This window comes from Myotis myotis, unplaced genomic scaffold, assembly GCF_014108235.1.
Source record: "Myotis myotis isolate mMyoMyo1 unplaced genomic scaffold, mMyoMyo1.p scaffold_m19_p_21, whole genome shotgun sequence".
Classification (NCBI taxonomy): Eukaryota; Metazoa; Chordata; class Mammalia; order Chiroptera; family Vespertilionidae; genus Myotis; species Myotis myotis.
In genome coordinates, this window is record NW_023416326.1 from 5,688,549 (window position 1) to 5,712,007 (window position 23,459).

General features: G+C 46.0%; 1 protein-coding gene across 1 annotated transcript in view; it reads right to left on the reverse strand.

Annotated features, from left to right (window-relative positions):
* DNAH14 (dynein axonemal heavy chain 14) overlaps positions 1-23,459 on the reverse strand; it is a 137,304-nt gene that overhangs the window by 76,573 nt on the left and 37,272 nt on the right. The window contains exons 21-35 of the mRNA XM_036355199.1: positions 22,061-22,182; positions 19,556-19,727; positions 18,732-18,836; positions 18,507-18,625; positions 17,272-17,346; positions 13,731-13,818; positions 12,060-12,313; positions 10,528-10,759; positions 9,723-9,776; positions 7,416-7,561; positions 5,441-5,509; positions 4,774-4,960; positions 3,850-3,923; positions 3,123-3,294; positions 1,261-1,350 (exon numbers count right to left, since the gene is read on the reverse strand). Coding sequence (XP_036211092.1) covers positions 1,261-1,350; positions 3,123-3,294; positions 3,850-3,923; positions 4,774-4,960; positions 5,441-5,509; positions 7,416-7,561; positions 9,723-9,776; positions 10,528-10,759; positions 12,060-12,313; positions 13,731-13,818; positions 17,272-17,346; positions 18,507-18,625; positions 18,732-18,836; positions 19,556-19,727; positions 22,061-22,182 — 1,959 coding nt within the window. The remainder of the gene's footprint in view (positions 1-1,260; positions 1,351-3,122; positions 3,295-3,849; positions 3,924-4,773; positions 4,961-5,440; positions 5,510-7,415; positions 7,562-9,722; positions 9,777-10,527; positions 10,760-12,059; positions 12,314-13,730; positions 13,819-17,271; positions 17,347-18,506; positions 18,626-18,731; positions 18,837-19,555; positions 19,728-22,060; positions 22,183-23,459) is intronic.

A 23,459-nucleotide genomic window follows, 5' to 3' on the forward strand; every position in this document is an offset into this window, starting at 1 on the left:
TCATACTTTCAACAATAAAGATAAAAGAAAAAAACAGGTATTTTGGGAAGTGAAAAAAGTCTAAATAATGAGATTTTATTTAGAGAAATTAGTAAATATGGACAAATTATTTACATATACTTTATGTCCAAACAAGAGAAATGTATGTGAAATTCTTCAAAATCAAGATTAAAAACATTCTAATTTATAAGGAAAAAACCTGTGAAATGTTGTCATAAAGATAGAGATATAGACCAAAAGAATGAAATATAGAAGAAATCAACAAAGAAATCTACCCCATTAGATATGAACACTTGGTACATGACGGAAAGAGCAAATCAGTGAGAGAAGTCTCACGCAAATTGGTACCCATCTGGCGAAAATAGATCCCTACGTGACACCTTAAAGAAAAATAAATTCCAGATGACTTAAAAATGGGAAATACAGACACTCAAGACTTCTAGGAAAAAAAATTGGCCTTTATAAGATAAGAAAACATTTCTAAAAATAGGACACAACAACACAAGCCATTATTGCAAAAGGATCCATAAATGTTACTGCATGAACTATGTCTCTTGCACACCTGAACTCCATGAATGTTCCTGAAATGCCAAGACTTAGAGAATGTAGTGGCTCTGCAGGTAAGCGACACAGAATTATGACATATGTAATGAAAAATTTACTTTTACTAAGAAAAAGACCAATCACCCAATTGAAAAATGAGTACATTACATAATCTGGCAAGTCACAGAAAACCCAAAAGGCTAACCTATCTATAATAATAAAAACATAATATGCAAATCGACCGAATGGCCAAACTGTGGAACAACCGTCCGGATGACCTTTCGGATGAAGCCGGGGCTGCCAGGGCCTACCCTTGCATGAATTTTGTGCACCGGGCCTGTAGTAAACCTATAAAAGGAAGTATAATTGTGCTAGTCATCAGGGAAATGCATAGCCTGATGTTTTTCCAAATGGTTCATTCGTAGAGAACAGGCAATTCAGAGAAGGCAGAATAATGGCATGCAGAACACTTCACACGATGTTTGCAGGATTTTTTTTACAATTGTGCATTAAGGGGATGAAGGTGGAAAAGATTAATTTGTTGAGAGTTACAGTGAAGGATCAAACAAAGTCTAGGTAAAGAGTTAATCAATAAACCACTTTACTTTGAAGAGCATGGTAAAAGCTCTCTTTTCCGTTAGTTCATATTGTGTTCCCCTGGATCAGGCATTTTAAAATCCAGGGCAAACAACTGCTACCATGCCATTCTACGCTTACCTGAAGCTGGTTATGAAACTGTATGATTTTCTCCTTCTGAGCTGGCCATTGCTGTAAGCCCAACAACTGTGTCGCAAGAGCAACTACTTTCTTTAAAAAAAAGAAATACATTCATTTAAAATGCAATGCAAATCGAACTCTTGGTATATAATCCTAAAAAAGTCTCTCTTCACTAGGTACCAAATACTGTACGATAATAGTTCTTAAATTTTTAGTTCACCAACCTGAGAATAATGAGAACCTATTTTCCATCCAAAATACAATATATCCAAATTTTTAAAAAATACACTTTTATTGATCTCCCAGAGAAGGGAGAGGGAGAGATAGAAACATCAATGATGAGAATCACTGACCGGCTGCCTCTTACATAGCCCACATTGGGGATGGAGCCTGCAACCCGGGCATGTGCCCTGACCAGGAATCGAACTGTGACCTCCTGGTTCATAGCTCGACGCTCTACCACTGAGCCACACAGGCTGGGCAATACATCCAAATTTTATATTCAGAGACTCCAGCAGCAGATCCACAGATGCTCCCTATATTTAGAACTCATGCTTTAAGATATGCCTAAGAACTGGCTGTAACCACCGTACAAGTGTTTATCCTACAGTCAAAAAGACAATGTACATGATCCTACATCTTAAGTAATTCTAACTACCATTAAGGTAGGTTTCCGATTTTCTAATGATTAATGTTTCAATGTTCAAAACATTCGAAGAGAACGAGGGAAATTTTTTTTTTTATTAATTTTTTACAGGGAGGAAGGGAGAGGGATAGAGGGTTAGAAACATCGATGAGAGAGAAACATCGATCAGCTGCTTCCTGCACATCCCCTACTAGGGATGTGCCCACAACCAAGGTACATGCCCTTGACCGGAATCGAACCCGGGACCTTTCACATGAGGTCTATCCACTGAGCCAAACCGACCAGGGCGAACAAGGGACATTTTTAAAAAAATTGCAAACCTGATGTGGTCATCCATCGAGACATGCGTGCGGCCCGCTGGCCGCGAGTTGGACATGCTTGCATTAAAACATCCCAGAAAAAGTGGCTGTAGCTCAGAAAGATACTTAATATTTCAACAGAGAAACTGCAAGGGCAGCTATGCCTCCTTCTAAAGTGGTTCTTCCACTGTGGATGTAATTGGTAACTATGTCTTCAGGGGGGAAAAAAAAAGACCATTTTATCTGTCTTTCTGGTCAACCTTGCCTACTGTCTTTCTCGTTCCTCACACTCCTGCACGGGACAGGCAAAGCAGCAGCTAAAGGGGGCGCAGAACGCTAAGCAGGGCTGGAGGGAGAGACAAGTAGTCCTTGCCCTGGCCTGGGGGTGGGGGGACAGGAGAGGGGGGTGCTTGCTTGGAGCAGACAAAATGCACAGAAGCCCTAACCGGTTTGGCTCAGTGGATAGAGTGTCAGCCTGCGGACTGAAAGGTCCCAGGTTCGATTCCGGCCAAGGGCATGTACCTTGGTTGTGGGCACATCCCCAGTGGGAGGTGTGCAGGAGGCAGCTGATTGATGTTTCTCTCTCATCAGTGTTTCCAACTCTCTATCCCTCTCTCTTCCTCTCTGTAAAAAATCAATAAAATATATTTTTAAAAAACACACAAAAAAACCCCCAAAAAACAAAATGCATAGAAGCCTTCCTCCCAGCTCCTCCTCCTTCCGGGCCAGTGCAGTGGAAGCTCTTGCCCACCCCCCAAAGGGGAGACATAGATCTCCAAGTATTTCTGCCCCCCCCCCCCCATGATAACACGAATAGAGCGATTCACGAAGAACTGTCATCGTTTTCATCGACGTCTCGTTCCTCATCTCGACCCTCCACCTCGTAATCGTGGGTGCGAGTTCCCCAGAGGTCTTACCTCCAGGGCGGCCTGGCTGACTTGAGAAACGGTGGCTTCGGGGAAAGTATCTCGGATGATGTTCTCAAAAGGGAGGACGTCGCGGGCGGTGCACGTGGGCAGGCTGGCTTCTCTCACGGCTTCGATGATGATCGGCGTCTCCTCGGCCTCAGGGAGGCTGTCGCTGGTGTCGCTTGAAGGACAGAAAACACACAGAAAGGCCGCGTGAGCGAGCGTGTGCTGCTGGCGTGCCAGGCCATTCGCGTCCCTGTGGCTCGGAGGCCGCCCCCACCTCCTCCCCGCCTGTCCCTCGCGGCCCGCCGACCAGCTCTGCGGTTGGCATGGGGTTTATCTGGTCCCAGCTCCAGGGATGGGCTCTGACTTCTCGGCAAAGTCAGGGTCATGTCATTCGCAGTCACTGATTCAGGGATGGGCGCTGCAACAATCGTAGAGGATTGTTTATTTGTGTGTGTGTGTGTGTGTGTGTGTGTGTTTGTAGCTGCAAATAACAGAAATGAATTCCGGCTAATTAACAGCCGGTGGAAAATGACATAGCGATTTATTAAACGTCTCTAGGAGAGCGACAGCGTTCCAGGCTACCCGGCTGGGGTCCTAGGGAGTAACCTGACCCTTTCCCACACCTTTTCCCGGAAAAGATCTTGCTTTACGGTAGAGAATGGTTCCACCCCGGCTATCTGCCCGGCGCTGTGTCATTCCCACGGACCTAACAATTCCAAATTCCACTGACCTTTTAAACTTCCGCTTCTTTCCTGCCATTGTTATAATTGTCTTCAGGGCCCTCAGGCCAAAGTTATAATGATCCTATCAAACACGAAAATATTGGAATGATTCCAGTTTTGGAAGGAAAACGAAAGAAGCTGGTAATGAGAATGCAAAGCGCACACAGCTAAGTCGCTGATCATCGCTGCTGTGAAGAGAAACAGTGATGTGAACTCCATTTTGCTTCTAAGGCGCTCACTTCTCTCCCAAACGGGTGCTCCTAGACGTCTCCTTCTCAAAGGACAGTGAACAAGTATTAAAGGTACTAAACATGGGACTGAGCCCTGGCCGGTGTGGCTCAGTGGATAGAGCGTTAGCCGGCCGACTGAAGGGTCACGGGTTCGATTCTGGTCAAGGGCAGGTGCCTCGGTGGCAGGCTCGCTCCCCAGCCCTGGTCGGGGCGTGTGTGGGAGGCAGCCAATCAATGTGTTTTTCTCACATCAATATTTCTCTCTGTCTTTCCCTCTCTCTTCCACTCTCTAAAAATCAATGGAAAAATAACCTTGGATGAGGAGTGAATGAATGAATGAATAAATAAATAAAAATAAAATAAATAAAATAAAATAAGTGAAATAAAAATAAACAAAATTAAAAATAAAATAACAAAATAAAAATTTAAAATTAAATAACAAAATAAAAATAAATAAAATTAAAAAATAATAAATGAAATGAAATAAAATAAAATAGCAGACACTCAGTCACTCCCCAGATCTGGGAGGGAAGGTCTGGAACCTTGGCCGACCTGACACACCGCCTCCCATCCCTTCTGGGCCGTGGACTTGAGGTGCCGACGGGAATTCTAGCGCCGCCCCTTCCCCAGGTCCTCCCCCCGACCCCCCACCCCCGGACCCACACCAGACACCGTCCCGCGAGGAAAGCGTGCGTGCGTTACCTGCTGGGAGAGCTGCGTGCTGGCCAGCCTGTACAGGTTCACCAGCTTCCTGGAGAGCGACTTTGCAGACTGGAACCCGACCGCCAACAGGCTGATCTCGGCAATCATTTCGTAATGGGGCACCACCATGGCCACCGGGCGGAAGAGGGACTTTAAGGTATTGGGGAGACCCACGTGACCCTTGTCCCTGAAGAGGGCAAGAGAAACAGGACACGAAACACCCCTTTTCGGGTTTCCACACGTGTTGCCACATGTTGTAACTTCCCCCCAAGAATCCCACTGGCGTTCTATGTGATCTTTATCCGAAAACAAGCTCAGGGGGTAGTTCCCGTCCGACTTTTCATCTCACAGAGCTTCCTCCTTGATGCTCGTGTCTCCCCGGGCCTCCTCCCACGGTTCACCCGCACCGTCACCATCACCTTCCAGGAGCAGAGACCGACCGATCCTGCGGCCTCCGCCCTGCCTTCTCGTTCCTTCTGCTCCTCTCCCCAGCTTTGCAACACACTGTCGACCCTTTCCTGGCCGCCTGGCCGCCCGTGAAGGGGAAACGCCAGTGCTGGGAAGCACCCTGGAATGGCAGCTCCGCGGTGCCCGACCATGTAGGGTCCCCCGATGGCTAGCCCTCAGGAGGTGGGCCCACGCCTGCGACACACGCGCTGACGCTTACCCGCAGTTCACGGTGATAAACACTGCACAGGACAGGTTGATACGAATCTTCTTTCCTTCCAGTTCAAACCTACAGGACATGACAGGAGGCATCACGAAGAGAGCTCTAGGTCCAAGTATGTGAAGACCACAGCTGCTCCCGGCCGGTGTGGCTCAGGGGTCGAGCACCGACCGATGAACCAGGAGGTCACGGTTCAATTCCAGGTCAGGACACGTGCCCGGGTTGTGGGCTAGATCCCCGGTGTGGGGCGTGCGGGAGGCAGCGGAGCCATGACTCCCTTTCATCATGGATGTTTCTATCTCTCTCTCCCTTCCTCTCTGAAATCAATGCAAATATATTAAAAAAACAAATAGCCCTAAGCCGGTTTTGCTCAGTGGATAGAGCATCGGCCTGCGGACTGAAGGGTCCTGGGTTCGATTCCTGTCAAGGGCACATGCCTGGGTTGCAGGCTCCATCCCCAGTAGGGGGCGTGCAGGAGGCAGCCAATCGATGATTCTCTCTCATCATTGATGCTTCTCTCTCTCCCTCTCCCTTCCTCTCTGAAATCAATAAAAAACAAAAGCAAACAAAAAACACACGAACAAACATAAAAAAACGAACAAAACAAAAACCCAAAATCCCTAAAACCTGAGCTTGGAACTTGCCTCGGGCTGTGTTCCATTAAAACCCAAACAGAGCCTCCTGGGAAGAAACAATGGTCAGAGAGGAAATGAGAGGCTCGTCTGAAGCCACAACTGTGAGCCCCGCGGGGACCCCGACTTCTTTGCTCGCGTCGGAAGCTGTCTGAGGAGTTTCGGGGGGCCTGCAGTGGGAAGGTACCCACATGACTGAACTGAGTGACAGGGAAAAGAACCCGGGGAGACCTGGGGCCCAGAGCTCCGCCCAGAGGGCACCGCGGACCCCAGAGTGGCCATGGCATCGAGTTCCTGTGTTAGCGGGAGCACAGCCCGCCCCCCGCTGCCCAATTTAGTAACTTTGGGATCACTGATTCCTGTCGCAGGGACTACAGTGGAGACATGGAGGGAAATCATCTGGGGATTTCATGAGCAGCCGATACCAACGAGGGTGGTCACAACAGGGAAGGGGACCCCAGGGGGACAAAGCCTGAGGACTCCCCGGACACAGCTGAGGAAGACGGGGCGAGGCTGGGCTGTGGCGAGGAAGGGGTGCAGTGTGGGTCACCGTGGCCCCCACTTCTATCCACAGACGTGTGGGGCCGCGTGACAGTGGTTCCAGTGGTTTGAATGAACCCCTGGAAAGTCAAGTTAGAAGCGGACGTCCCCGAGCTCGCATGAGAAATGTCAGATTGTCAGAGGAGCGTTAAACCCACACACCCAGCTGTGCCCACCAAGGGAATCATGCAAGTTCCTGAATGTACCTGCAGAGGAAACCATTTTCGTTGGGATTAGGACACATCAGCAATCTAACGTACAGATATCACTGTTACAGGACTTTTCCATTAAAATATATTAACCCAGAGTCACGGACTAAGGAGGGGCTCGGCTGTGTGGCCAGCAGAATTGGCTTTGTAAGAAGATGTAGAATTACAGGGGGAAAAACAAAACAAAACTTGGGTTTCTTCAAATGAAACATGATAAGACAGCGTCGCGACCCCTTTGGCGGTCAAATGACCCTTTCACAGGGGTCACCTAAGACCATCCTGCCTATCAGATATTTACACGATGATTCGTCACAGTAGCAACATGACAGTTATGAAGTAGCCACGAAAATAATTTTATGGTTGGATCACAGCATGAGGGACTGTATTTAAAGGGCCAGAAGGTTGAGAACCGCTGTGATAAGATGAAAAGGCAGTGAGAAAATTCCCACTCAAATACCTTTTCACGTTACCTGCCAAGCAAGAGACACATGATGGGTAAGCGGCCCGCCCACACCCACCACTTTCTGTGGAAGAGAACACTTCACAATAGTAGCAGTAAGCGTGGACCGCGCTTGCAGTCCACGGGGCAGGTACCTGACGGAGTAGCTGTCTTTAGCCGCCTTAATTGTTTGGATCAGGGAGGCAATCACTGAGTGGATTTCCACGTCGATCTGATTGAATTCATCGAAACAAAACCAGGCTCCTGACTGAACTAGTCCAAAGAAGAATCTTCCCATTATCTTAAAAAAAAAAAAAAAAAAAAGATTATTGACAATTACTACGCAGGTGAACATTCTCACTAGGATATTCATTTTTTAAAAAATATATTTTATTGATTTTTTACAGAGAGGAAGGGAGAAGGATAGAGAGTTAGAAACATCGATGAGAGAGAAACATCTATCAGCTGCCTCTTGCATACCCCCGACTGGGGATGTGCCCGCAACCAAGGTACATGCCCTTGGCCGGAATCGAACCCGGGACCCTTCAGTCCGCAGGCCGGCGCTCTATCCACTGAGCCAAACCAGTCAGGGCTAGGATATATTCATTTTTGCATCTTCTTCCCATTCACGCAAACCAAGCAAACACCATCAGCAAGTCCTCCCCGATTCAGGCTTTTTGGGTGAAGTCTACGTCTGCCAACTGTTGGGCAAGTCAACCGCCCCGTCTCTGAAGCCTAAACACGCAGTAGCCAACTCTGATGTTGACCGGGACCCTCGGGGCAGGGCCACGCGGCCCTCACCGCACTGCCCCGGCTCCCAGGGCCTTGTTCCAGACCAGTGATGGCGAACCTTTTGAGCTCGGCGTGTCAGCATTTTGAAAAACCCTAACTTAACTCTGGTGCCGTGTCACACATAGAAATTTTTTGATATTTGCAACCATAGTAAAACAAAGATTTATATTTTTTGATATTTATTTTATATATTTAAATGCCACTGAACAAAGAAAAATCAACCAAAAAAATGAGTTCGCGTGTCACCTCTGACACGCGTGTCATAGGTTCGCCATCACTGTTCCAGACAGAGCCCTGCTCCCCTGTAAGGTCTTTGGGACAGTTTTCCTGCAGACGGTGGCTGAGTGCCTGAAGGAAGGGGCTCCTTTGCCTCGGTTAGGACAAGACTCAGGGCTAAGGGTGGGCTGCTGCTGGGGGGGGGGGGCAGTGAACAGGCCAGAGTGGAGGGGCCCAGCTCAAGCGCCCGCTGCAACTCAGCTTGTGCGGCCTGTGATGGCGCCAGCCCAGGGCGGCCAGATGGCCGGTGTTCTGGGATCGACATCTATTGATCTGTAAGTGCTGGCAGCTAAACAAGACAAGACAGAACCACGGTCAGACCATACAGCCTCTGGGGCCCTTGGGGAGCTTCTGCCAGGTGTCAGAGAGACAGAGGGAGAGGGGGTGAGGGGGGAAGAGGGGGTGAGGGGGGAAGAGGGGATGGGGGAGCCCGAGGGAGTGGCTCAGGCCCAGGACACCGAAGTCGCTCCCCTCCTCCCACTGTAGGAATCAGAACTGTCTTTAAATGCCTGATACCGGGTTTATCATGGGGGCGGGGGGTGGCGGAGATTAATTTTCATTCTTAAAACGACTGCATTAAACTATTATTTATCTTGATTACTAAATTCCTTGGCTCCCCCTTAAGCTTTGCTCAGCAGCTCACCCCTCCTAGTCCTCTGGGCCCCACTGGAAGGTGCACTCTACTTGGTACGAGTCTCAATAATCACCCAATCAGCTTATTTACTGATTTTTTTAATAAGCGGAGTGAGCACAGATTGGAAATGCAGGATCTCAGAGGTGACGTGCTTTGAACTGCAAATAAATGACAGCAAGCAAACGTAAAAGGCTGGGACTTGGCATACCGCGATGAAATGTTTTACAGCTTCGAGTAAATTTGCGACAGGCACGTAAACTCTTAATAAATATCCCAGGTTCTGAGATATGTCTTAGATAATGTGCAAGCAAAATAAACGGGCTGATAGAAAGTTGTAATCATCCATATAAACTCTGATTCAAAGTTTTGTGTTAATTAGAATTGCCTCATTGTTCTTAATGATTTACCTTTTTAGTAAGTTAATGTATAGGATTAGAACACATAAAAGAAATCTATATAAGTAGATCAGTACTCTTAATTTGTTATATTTATATTCCATATTAGATTTTGTTTGGAAATATCTCCATCAAAAAGTTTGAAAAACACAATTAAGAAGTTCAGTTGAATAAAGGCAAACTGTATAATGTTTTAAGTTTATATTGCATTCTAAGTTTCTATTCTATTAGCTTAAATTATTAATAGCCTATATAGTTCTGTTAATACTTAATACAGCTCTAAGACATTTTTCTTGTTCTTTCAATCCCCAATGAATTATTTCTTTCATTTGCATAATATTTTTACCTGAGTCTATAAGGTTTACCTTATAATCCAGATCCTCAAAGCAGTTGAAGACGACACAGTGTTTACCTAAGGACTGCGAAACAAAAATATTATTTTAATATAGTTCTTACATGATGACACAAAATAACTAAGGTTAAAACTGCCGGAGTAATGAATGTCTTCTTTTGCGAAAACGTTTGCAATTAAAGATTAGTTACACACCAAATTTTAAAACTCACAAAACTGAATTGAGCAGAAATGCTCATATGCCATTACAGTTCGATTAGCACGTGGACCATTAAGGTCATTTTTTAAACACACCAACAAATATAAACTAAGAAAACAGCATTCCGGTGACATAACCAGCTTTATCAGGTGCTTCTGTCTCTTGTGCCTGCGCGCCCCTCTCTCTCTCTCTCTCTCTTTCTCTCTCTCTCTCTCTCTCTCTCTCTCTCTCTCTCTCTCTCTCTCTCTCTCTCTCTCTCTCACACACACACACACACCCATCCATTAATCACCAAGACCAGGCAAAAATCTGTGTACGGGGCTCAAAATGAACGGATCGCCCCTACAGGAAGGAAAAGGGGAACACAACCACCATTCGCATGTCAGCCGGTTGGTCCAACGGCTTTCCAAGCAGATGCAAAGCACACGTGGACTCAGTGAGCCCCCAGCTCCCAACACAGAACAGCCGCTCGGAAATGAACCGACCGGTCCGTGGTCTGAACGACCAAAGGGGCTCGTTAAACAGTGAAGAACCTCTTCACAGAGATGGTGTCCATGTCCGGTGCCGTTCAAGTTTAGGACTAAAAGGAAGTTGCTATTCTGGATGCAGAACCACTTACTTTGGCCAGGTCTTTGACACTCTCGGTTTTCCCCGTGCCGTTCGGGCCCGAAGGACAGCCCCCCATGTTCAGGTGCAGCGCCCCGGTGAGAGTGAGCCAGCACCTGTTGGTGAGAGGCGTGACGACCAGCCGTGGGGTGCAGCCCAAGTACTCGTAGCCGTACGTGAACCTGGCATCGCCTTGGGAGACGTAGCACAACATCTGTTTTTCGTTCCATTTATACTGCAGATGTCTGAAAACAACATTGTCAAAGCTCATGTTATCGGGGCAAAATTGCTTTTCGTTTGTGTGTGTGTGTGTGTTTTTTTCCAAATGCGGAAACATAATAAAGATTAAAAATAAAATTATTGGTTGAAAACAGAAATCAAAACATTAGAACAAATGAAAAGTGGTGGAAAATTCCTAATGACTGTATCAGCCACTGAAACGAGAGCTCAGAAGACTATACACAGGAGTGTTCGTCCCTGGAGGGAAAATGGCCCTGCTGCCTCGTGCTGCCTGGTGCGACGCCAGATAGACGGAGGATTTATAGAAGCATCAGCCCTATGGAGCTTATTATGGTTTCAAATAAGAATGTGGTTCAAGACATTGTGAATTGTCAGTATCATCCTTATGTGAATGTAGTTGAGAGAAATGCCATTTGTCCTCATTATTTTTAAAAATTGTATTTTGCCCGGCCGGCGTGGCTCAGTGGTTGAGCGTCAACCTATGAACCAGGAGGTCATGGTTCGATTCCTGGTCAGGGCACCTGCCCAGGTTGCAGGTTCAAGCCTCAGTGTGGGGCGTGCAGGAGGCAGCCGATCAATGATTCTCTCTCATCATTGATGTGTCTCTCTCCCTCTCCCCCTCTCCCTTCCGCTCTGACATCAATAACAATATATTTGCCTTCGCTTTTGGAGTCAGATCGCCAAGGCTGATGTCAAGAAGCTTACCACCCATGTTTTCTTCTAGGGATTTGATGGTTTCAAGTCTTTCGTTCATTTTGCATTAATTCTTGTTTGTAAGACAGTGGTCCGTTTCGTTCTTTGCATATGGCCTTTCCGTTTTCCCAACACCATTTATTGATGAGACTATCTTTTCTCCATGACATATTATTGGCTCTCTTGTTGTAGACTGTCCATGTGTGTCCCATTGATCTACGTGTCTGTTTTTATGCCAATAGCATACTGATTACGACAGCTTTGTAATGTAGTCTGAAATCAGGAACTGTGATGCCTTCAAGTTTGTGCTTTTTTTCTTAAAACGGGTTTGGCTACTGGTGGGCTTTTGTGGTTCCATACAAATTTCAGGATTTCTGCCCCCCCCCTCCCCCGCCCCCTGTCCCCATTTCTGTGAAAAATACCATTGGAATTTTGACAGGGATTGAATTGAATTTATAGATTGCTGTGGGTAGTATGGACAGTTTAGCAATATGGATTCTCCGAGAAAATTGAAATTCAGGTTTGACAAAGTTTGGGGTACAGAGTTAATTTACCAAGCGGTGTGTATGTGAGAAATGATTTCGTGTAGAGTTCCAGTTTAGATCTGCCTACCTTGTCCACTCGAAATCCTCGGCGCTGAAGATGTTCTTAAGCAGTAAATCGCTCACTATGTCTTTGCAGTGAACGTAGAGGGTGATCAGTGCCCCCAGGACCACCTTCGTCCGAGCATTGCTCGTGTCCAGCACCACCAGCTCCGCGATCTGCTCTAAGCGCTGTATCAGATCCGCGTGGGCTTTCTCCAGCCCTTCTCTCGGATCAGAACTCATGAAACTTTTGGCGCAATCGTTGTAAAACATGATCTGGCTCTGAAAAGGTAAAATGTCAACATGATGACGGAAGCATCAATTCTATAAATTAAAACAAACGTGTTCACGACGTCTATGGGTGGTGTGTGTGTGTGTATGTATGAGTGCATTTGCATGTGAGTAAAAGAGAGAACTTACTCCTTGGTATGTATGTGAGAGTTAAAGATTGAATTTTGATTAACGCTTATGTTGTGTGTGTGTGTGTGGGGGGGGGACTTAGTCATTAATAAATGGAAGTATGCTTATCACCAATATTTATATTTTCTAAATGTATCCTTAACCACTAGGTTAAGTAATAACGACAGGAATTTTCCAAGATGAAACTAGTGGTGTTTCCTCAGTTGAACTCAGAAGTCCTATTTCTATCACACGTCGTCTGTAATCACCGACTCTTCCCATACACACTACAGCTATTTTACGGCGGCTGCTAGGTTAATGTCAGATTGACCCGGGAGTTAATGGCGGGGGATATGTCAAGAGGCTGGTAAGTTACTTGAGTGGATCCAATGCAATCCATGTATCCTTAAAATTGGAGACCTTTATCTGCCTGTTGGCGGAGGGAGATCGGACTACAGAAGAATGGTCAGAGACATGCAGCATCGCTAGCCTTGAAAATGAAGGCCGGGGCCCCAGGCAGGAAGGCAGGTGGCCTCCAAAGCTGGAAAAGACAAGAAGTGGGGCTCCCCTGGGCCTCCAGAGAGGACCGCAGCCCTGCTGACACCCCGATCGGAGCCCAGAGAGACGTGCTGTCCTTCTAACCTATAAACTGTCAGATAATGAAGGGTGTTGTTTTAAGCAACTAAGTTTGCAGTGGCTTTTTAATGACAGCGGTGGAAAATGGAGGCAGCACAAGAGCATGGCGTCCCTAGGAAGATAATGCGTGGTCTACTTTTATTCAAGATTTTACTGTGAGCCCCGGCTGGTGTTGCTCAGTGGATAGAGCATCAGCCTGCAGACGGAAGGGTCCCAGGTTCGATTCCAGTCAAGGGCCCATGCCTGGGTTGTGGGCTCGATCCCCAGCAGGGGGCGTGCAGGAGGTAGCCGATCAATGATTCTCTCTCATCACTGATGTTTCTTTCTCTCTCCCCCTCTCCCTTCCTCTCTGAAATCAATAAAAATATATTAAAAAAAGATTTTACTGTGAAAAGTTTAAACTGGAAAATTTAAAGGGATTATAAGATGAATTCCAAAGGCCCACCAGCTGCATTCTACAGTTAACCGTTTGCTGTGCGGGTGTTTGCTTTATCACCTATCTGTCCATCTGTCCATCCATCTGTATATCTTATTTCCAGATGCATTTCAGGGTCAGTGACGTACACGCGTGCCCTGCCTGATGGCTCATCCCCACATCCGTGCTCCCCTGGCAGTGTGGCCCCCAGGCCCTCCTTGAGGATGGATGCAGCGCTGACTGACTTACCACGGTGTGCACCACTTGTCCTGGGTGAGACACCACCCAGCTGGAAAACTGCTGGCGGCTCCATTCCTCGATCCCTTCCTTCACAAATCTGTCAACAGAAAAATGTATTTCCATTCCTTACACCTGGTCACTGATCGTGGCCAGTTAGTGAGCAAATCGGACAAGATCACAGGGGGCCTTTCCTCCAGGAACTCCAATTTATTTTGTTTTGTTTTGTCCCAATTTTAGGTATATGCGTGGGTCCAAATAGAACCCATAGAGCCTTGATTCGTGCCTACTTCATATCCCTTAAATTCCTCGTTAGCATCATCTGCATGTTTCCAATGGGGCCAAACCCAAAGCCCCATCGGCTAGCACGCCGTACGATGGCAGACGTGAGTCCAAGTGTGAGGGTGATCGAAATAAATCTAACAAGATGGCAGGACACAGCACACTGAAAGGGTCTCCGGAAGAGAGTTTAAAGGGACCCTCGGGGGTGAGGGCAGGGTTAGGGAGCCCGCAGGGATGGTGGACACTGGGTCTAGCAGCAGGGGCAGTGTTACCACCCTCAGGCCCGACAGGGCCAGGGAGCGAAGTCGCTGGAACCTGGTGAGGGCTGGAGACACACGAGAGAGGCCACCTGTCCCAAGCTGTGGCTTTCGGTAAAAGGAACATAGATTTTGCCCAAACTAGGGAGGCACGGGGGGAGCCTCATGTTGTCCCACGCAAGTGGACGCACGAGGAGAGGAATCCAGGCCGTACCACCCAAGGGCACGGGCGGCCAAGTCCACACAAGACCGAACAGGGGCCGGGAGTGACCTTCGGGGCGTCAGGACCGACCAGAACGGACAGCAAACACTGTGATATGAATAAAAGTAAAACCAAGTCAAAGCAAAAAAAATCAAAATCCATTTTTACACTTGATTCACGGAACAACATGACACAAGAAATGTGAAAAATAACATTGGGATACAAACGTCTTCTGATCATGGAAACAGCCGTGACAAGCTATTAAACAAATAGCATGTAACAAAAAATATTAACTGGTGCGAACACCGATGTGCTGACTGAAGGTACACTCTACTGAGAAGGTATGCATGTAACAACACAGCAAAAGAGATAACAGGTGTTAGAAAGAAAAAGAAATTGGCAAATGCACGGGAAAAGTAGGACACGATTGCACAGTTGCCTAAGAAAGTAAGCAGACCGAAAAATGAATAAGAATATCAAGAAAAGTTCACCCTAAGGAAATGTATGCATGTAATTCCTGATATCCACAAATTAAAGATGAGACTGCATTTGAGTTCCTCAATAGAGTCACAGAAGTCATTGGAGGCGGCTGACCACCTTTAATTATTAGAGTCGGTGATAAGGCGCCGTTTCCAGAAACCTGAGCGTCATAACTGAAGGCGAATCGCGAGCAGCTTTCCCAATAAAACTAGAAGCAACAGCTTCTGCTCACCGGCATCTGTGCTTTTCAACACTGAACAAAACTTGTCACCCTAGGCAACATCGAAAGGAAAGGACATTTTTTAAAAAACTGTAAAGACAGAGAGAGAACGATCCTCATTAGCGAATGATAAGATTGTCTAACCAGCCCTTGAAGATCTGCATGTCTCTCAAATGCCCAGATGCATTGTGGGGGTTCCTGCCTACAGAAAGAAGCATGCCCCCACCCCCCATGTGGAATGAGACCTGGTCCTCTCACATCACCAGGGGTCAGAAGTGGAACAAAGGAAAGCCCAGTGGTTATTTCTGCAGGTAAATGGTAACCTGCTCTGGTCCGGAAAGCCTGTGGTGGTGTTAGCGTAATATTAATAAATATCAATATTAATAACACCCCTGTGGACAGATCACGAGAATTCTCGCTCCATCGTACACAGTGTTTTACAAAGTCTCACACTTTAAAAGGATATTAGCTTGTAAGAGCACGTAATACATAACTTCAAAATGCAACGGGTATGTAACTGTCAAGCGTGCCTTTAACATTTATGTAAAACGTTTTTTGACCTCGTTCAATAGAGACTTATCCGGCCACCGGGTAAAGCCAGCAATAAAACTACTGGTCCGCAACGTGTTAAAACTTGAGAACCAGCGGCTTTCCCATAACCAACAGTAGAGAGCGAGACATGTAGACAGACTGTTCTAGTCCAATCTCGATGCGCACACTCTGAGGCTTGGCCTTTATTCTACACAGATTGCAATGACAGATTAATCTATAGAAAGGAGAACATTAAAAAGACGAAGCCAAGTAGCCCAGCCGGTGTGGCTCAGTGGTTCAGCATTAACCCATGAACCAGGAGGTCACGGTTCGATTCCTGGTCAGGGCACACGCTGGGTTACAGGCTTAATCCTCAGTGTGTGTGTGTGTGTGTGTGTGTGTGTGTGTGTGTGTGTGTGTCGGGGGGCGGGGCGTGTGCAGGAGGCAGCTGGTCAGTGATTCTCTCTCATCATTGATGTTTCTCTCTCTCTCTCTCCCTCTCCCTTCCTCTCTGAAATTAGTAATAAAAACATATTTAAAAAAGACTAAACCAAGTAAACGATGCCAGGGAGCAGAAATGGGACAGAGACGCACAGAAGTGAAGGGGCTGCTCCCAGAGGCCTCCTGGGTACCAGGTCTCAGGGAAGCAGCCAATCGGGCCAGAGTTCAGACCCTTAAGAATCTCAAAGTTCACAAATAGCGAATGCTGTCCTGGTCACACCCTCAAGCTGACGCTTATCAACATGACCCAATAGATTTCACTTCATGCATTTCCCTGTCTAGTTCCCACTTAGATTAGTAGATAAGTAACCAAGTCCACAGACACACACACACACAGACACACACACACACACATACACATACACACAGACACACAGACACACACACACAGACACACAGACACACAGACACACACAGAGACACATACACAGACACACACAGACACACAGACACACACACAGACACACACAGAGACAGACACACACACAGACACACACACAGACACACACACAGAGACACACAGACACACACAGACACACACACACACACACAGACACACAGAGAGACACACACACACACACAGAGACACACAGACACACACAGACACACACAGACACAGACACACACACAGACACACACACAGACAGACACAGACACACACACACACACACAGAGACACACAGACACACACAGACACACACACACATACACACACAGACACACAGACAGACACAGACACACACAGACACACACACACAGAGACACACACACAGACACACACAGACACACACACATGCGCGCACACACACAGACACACACAGAGACACAGACACACACACACAGACACACACATACACACACACATACACACACATACACACATACAGACACACACAGAGACACACACACAGACACACACATACACACACACAGACACACACAGACAGACACACACACATACACACACACAGACACACACACAAACACACACATACACACAGACACACACACAGACACACACACACAGACACACACACACAGACACACACACACACATTAGGATCTGACCACTGTACTTACTTTTTTAGCACATCAAACATGCTCTTCTCTACATTTTCCAGCCACTGTTCCACAGCATTTCTTACACGAATTTTCCTGTAATTTAAGAAATAAGCATGTGGAGGTTACCTTTACTCCCGTTTCATTCCTGTGATAAGCTTGTAGACTAAGCCTCCTCTACTCATACCGCTCACAGGCCAAAGGACTCTAATTCTGTAACAGCTTTTGTTTTTCTAGATCTTAATTTGGAAAACTATTCAAAAAAAAAACCACCACCACCCCAAAACATATCACTTAGCTTTAGGAAATTCTAACATCAACACCATAAATTTGCAAAATGAACAGTCCCGTTAAATACGAATTTACAAAATAGGTAGGTTATATTACAAAGCAGTTTTGGATTCCTCGCTGGATTTTTGAAACACTAAGCCTAGATGAGGGGCCAGTGAGGGGTTTTGGTGGATGACAAGACTGGGGCACAGCATTTTTTCAAACCATGCACATCAGGAGCCCCAGGCCACGGCTGGCAGACTGGACCAGTGCAATGGAAGGAGAATCAGAAGGGGCAGCACCAACAACCCTAAGCAAGTTTCCTTCCTGCCTGTATTCAACTAATAAAATCTCGCGTTGGCTTTCAGGATCCTGTTACTCCATATAGACATGGAAGGGTAAAATTCCAGACAAGCATATTATCTTTGAAGAAATAGTTTGCTGCCTGGCCAGCGTGGCTCAGTGGTTGAGCATTGACCTACGAACCAGGAGGTCACGGTTTGGTTCCCGGTCAGTGCACAGGCCGGGGTTGTGGGCTCGATCCCCAATAGGGCGCGTGCAGGAGGCAGCCGATCAATGGTTTTTCTCATCGTTGATGTTTCTCTCTCTCCCTCTCCCTTCCTCTCTCTGTAATCAATAAAAAGTATGTATGTATGTATTTATTTTATTATTCTTTTTTATTATATCCTTATTGATTTCAGAGAGAAAGGGGAAGGGAAAGAGAGAGAGAAACATCAATGATGACAGAGAATCATTGATCGGCTGCCTCCTGCATGTCTCCTACTGGGGATCAAGCCTGCAACCCAGGCATGTGCCCTTGACCGGAATCGAACCTGGGACCCTTCAGTCCGCAGGCTGACGCTCTATCCACTGAGCCAAACCAATGAGGGCAGTATGTATTTTTTTAAAAGAAGTAGTTTGCTTAGCCAACTTCTACGATCCATCAGAAATCGCCAAGCGGAGGTTGTGCAACGTAAAGGTCCTACTTGGGCAGCAACAGGGCCTCCCCTTCGTTGGAGATGAGCATTATCACGGTGGGAGGGCCGATTTCCTGCTTCCAGATCAGCAGCTGCTTGATGTTCTCAAAGCATTTCACCAGGTGGGGCTGTGGACCAGAAACCAGCATCAGTAGCAGCAGAGCCCCCCCTCCCGCCCCCCATCCCCCGCAGCTTTTGGGGATAAGGCTGGGGAGCAGAGGACAGTGGTCTCACCTGGACGGACTCGGGGTCGCTGCTCCCCGCCAGGATCGCGAGAAGTTCCTCGTTGCTAAGGAAGTAGAATCTTGGGAAAATCATCCTTTTAACTTCAAGGTAGTCCTGTCCAGAACCAAAAGAAGTGCAATTCAGAATATGTGTCATCAGGATATGAATCCCGTTGGGCCTCCCTGGGCACACAAAAGCCACAATGTTAAAACTGCAGGTGCCCTGGCCAGTGTGGCTCAGTGGATAGAGCGTCGACCTGCGGACTGAAGGGTCCCGGGTTCGATTCCGGTCAAGGGCATGTATCCTCAGTTGCAGGATCCTCCCCGGCCAGAGCCCTGTTTGGGGCGCGTGCAGGTAGGCACTTAAAAATGTGAGACTTTGCTGAGGGTCATTTAGATTGGTCCATGCACTTCTCTTCCCTTTCTCTATACTGTTTGTTTTATTTAAAGATATTTTTATTGATTTCAGAGAGGAAAGGAGAGGGAGAGAGAGAGAGAGAGAGAGATAGAAACATCAATGATGAGAGAGAATCATTGATCGGCTGCCTCCTGCACGCCCCCGACTGGGGATGGAGCCTGCAACCCAGGCATGCGCCCTTGACCGGAATCGAACCTAGGACCCTTCCGTCCGTAGGCCAACGCTCTATCCACTGAGCCACACCGGCTGGGGCTCTCTATAGTGTTTGCATGAGCCCGACAGATGGTGAGCGTTGGAAATACCGTTGGGAGGTTAGAGCAACCAAGAAAACCTGCCCTGGGGTTGGACTGCGTGGTGCGTTACACGGCAGGGTGTGAGCTGAACGGCTGCGCAGTCTAGGACCTCGGCGGCGTTACCTCCAGTCTTTTCTTTATACGTTCGAGAGAGACGTTACAGTTTCTCAGGATCCCGAGGACGCCCGAGGAGATGGCTATGCCCAACGCATTCAGCTTGTTTTGGATTTTTAGCATGATCTCCTTCCACATGTCCATCACCTGAGAGAAGAGTTCTGATTCTGCTGGGAGCTGCCTGCAAAAAGAAAATTGGGGATCGTTTTATTTTTTGAAGAAATGATCATTTTTTACAGAGAGGAAGGGAGAGGGAGAGGGAGTTAGAAACATCCATCGATCAGCTGCCTCCTGCACACCCCCCACTGGGGATGTGCCCGCAACCAAGGTACATGCCCTTGGCCAGAATCGAACCTGGGACCCTTGAGTCCACAGGCCGACGCTCTATTCACTGAGCCAAACCAGTCAGGGCAAGAAATGATCATTAAAATCTGCCAGCTCAGTGCATCTGCCACCCAATAGTGTTCAATTTACAAAATGTTTTGCTCCGTTATATTTTTGCTGATCGAGCATTAACTAAAGTTTGTTTGTGTGGGTTTTTTTAGTGTCTGTTGTGTACTAGTGGTAGGAAATACTACCATACATTGGCTATCCAGCCATCATTTAACAAGATCAGGCCTAACGAGGGGTATAAGCTTGAGATATAAAAGTTCTACATAGAGTGTGTGGAAGTGATTTCTGTCCGAGGGCTTGGAATAAAACAAAGGGCTACTAAAATTCGGCCCTGGCTGGTTTGGCTCAGTGGATAGTGCATCGGCCCATCATCTTTCTCTGTGAGTCGAAGGCGGGTCTATTCCAGACCCACTTTTTCCGTTCTTTACAGCCATGGCAAAGGGGCCTTTAGGCAGAAGCCCTGTTTTCAGCCTGCTAGCCAATCCTGTAAAAGAACAACTTGGTGATATTCTGAAATCCCTTACCTAGGAGTCTTCCCTCTCATTAAGAAATGTTTCGTAAAAGGTAGCATTAAGGTTTGCATTTCAGGCACTGAGTTGTCGTGACTATAAAGGACATACCCCTTAGTTATGTGGCTTCACCTTCTCAGAGCACTTTGAGAATAAGTGTAGACTAACAGAGTCTAAAGCAGTGATGGCGAACCTGTGACACGCGTGTCAGAGGTGACATGCGAACTCATTGTTTTGGTTGATTTTTCTTTGTTCAATGGTATTTAAATATATAAAATAAATATCAGAAATATAAGTCTTTGTTTTACTATAGTTGCAAAGATAAAAAAATTTCTCTATGTCACACAGCACCAGAGTTAACTTAGGGTTTTTCAAAATGCTGACACGCCGAGCTCAAAAGGTTCGCCATCACTGGTCTAAAGCATTCATATGGTAAGAACTATATACATACAACAAAAAGGGGTAGTTTCCTACGAAGTAATGCATCTAAACATTTCTCTTTTGTTAACCCCTAGGAGCTCCCCTATGCATCTAAAATAAAGCTCAAAATACTTAACCTGATATTCAAGGTTTTCTATCATCTGCTCTAATATGTCTTATAAACATACACCTCATCACTTTCTACCTTATTTCAGAATGGCCCCTAGACTAGCTTGTGTGATGTCCACTGTTTAAATTCTGCCTCGATAATACATATGTCTCAACTTAAGCACTCTTAAGACCAATCAGCTACAAAGAGACCAGTTAATTCCAATGCTAGGAATAGAGAGAGATGGTCAAATTTTCAACATTGTCTAGGTCAGTGGTTCTCAACCTTGGCTGCACATTAGAATCACCTGGGAATCTTTTTAAAATCCTGATTTCTGGGCCTCATCCTCCGGAAATTCTGTTTCTTTGTTACTCATGTTGTGGCCTCACCCCAAAACACAGAAACAGAATTTCTGGAGGATAAGGCCCAGAAATCAGGATTTTAAAAAGATTCCCAGGTGATTCTAATGTGCAGCCAAGGTTGAGAACCACTGGTCTAGGTCCTTTATTCTTTCACGTGGTCCAGAGGAAGAAATTATCATTTTTGTATGCATGGTACTAAAAACACGCTTACTGTTTACATCAAAACCACACTATAGCCTGGCCAGTGTGGCTCAGTGGTTGAGCGTCAGCCTATAAACCTGGAGGCCACTGTTCAATTCCCGGTCAGGGCACATGCCCAGGTTGCAGGTTCGATCCCCAGTGTGGGGTGTGCAGGAGGCAGCCGATCAATGATTCCTTCTCATCACTGATGTTTCTCTCTCTCTCTTCCTCTCCCTTCCTCTCTGACATCAATAAAAATGTTTTTTAAAGAACCACACTAATAAAGAGACACATATTGTCGCTTGGAGATTATAATGATGTATCTGACATTTCTTCCCTGTCCTTAAATAGCTCCCTATCAACAACTGAGAAATAAGGCTTTAAAAAAATGATATTTTCGATTTTTTATGAAGGAAAAAATATAACAATCATTCGGCAGCGAGAGTGTTCATTGAAGAAATGGTTTCTCAAGAATCACAGAGAATCAATTATCCACGATGATTTTTTTTGTACCTGTATGTGGCATATTTCAAGTTTTTACCTTTTTACCTCCAAAGAATTGAAGACGGGTTCAAGGTAAAGCCAAGATCGCTGGCAGTTCACCCACTCCTCCAGGGTGTACGAGAAGAGAGTCAACTTTTGATCCCATTTATCCACAAGACCCTACAAGGACAGAAACCGAAATCTAAATGGAAAACTACTTGTAAGAATCATAGAATAGAAACTGCGCACAAATCTGATTATTAGTCACTGACAGACAGGAAGTAATGGATGGAGGTCTGTACACGAATATAAATCTCATTATATTTAGTATTGGGGGAGGTGTGAGGTGTCCTACTCATTCAATTTTCTGCCTTATTCATTATGCAATATACAGATCTTTTTTGGCATGTATATTCTTTCATTCCTTTCTTTAAACATTGTTGCACATGTGTACATAATGCATATAACGTCTTTAATAATTTACATAAATGCAATCATTTTATATGCATTGTTCTGTGGCTGGCTTTTTTTTTTTTAACCTGTGTTTTAGAGAAGTTTTATACCAAGTGCTTGTAAGTTTTCTTCATTCTTTTAATATCAGAAAACTTCCATTAGTAATAAAGGCATTTAGTGCTCTAAATATTCCTTTTTTAGGGCTCTAGTCAACTGCCAAAGGTTTGATTTATAATTCTCTCCTTTTTGCTTATTTTCAATTAAAAATTTGATTACATTTCCTATATATTCTTCTAGTTGCTTTAAAATTCCCATTTTTTGTGAGTGGTTTGGTTGTTCTCTATTTCTTTGCAACTTTTCTACTGTTCAGTTTTTATTTTACTGCACATGGTTAGAGAACAGTTTATGTGATTTAACTTTTTTTGGGGGGGGGGGTTAATTCACCTAGTGTTTTTCTCTGAGGTCCAATTGACATTTTCCCTAAATGTTTGTATGTTTGCAAATACTATGAATTCCATCTGTTGAATAGATATTTCTCTCACACTATCTGTAATCAGTTTTGTTAATTTTACTAGGAAATGTTTCTAAATTGTTACACATCTCGTAGAGTTTCCTGAAGTTTAAATGATTCTCACCTATGTGGTTGGATGGAGGCTGCCCCGGAAGGGCTATCGGAGAACACCAAATACAAGCTCTGCGGTTTCATTTCAACTTACGCTAGAAGAGATGTGGAGGCTGCTGTTTGGGGCAGAGATCACTGCAGGAACACACAAGCATAAAGCCAGGATGGCCCTGTGTAAGAGCAATAGCCGGTGTGGCTCAATGGATAGCGCGGCGGCCTATGGACTGAAGGGTCCCAGGTTTGACTCCCTATCTGGGCACATGCTGGGTTGCAGGCTCGATCCCCACTAGGGGGCGTGCAGGAGGCAGCCGCTCAATGATTCTCTCCCATCACTGATGTTTCTCTCTCTCCCCCTCTCCCCGCCTCTCTGAAATCAATAAAA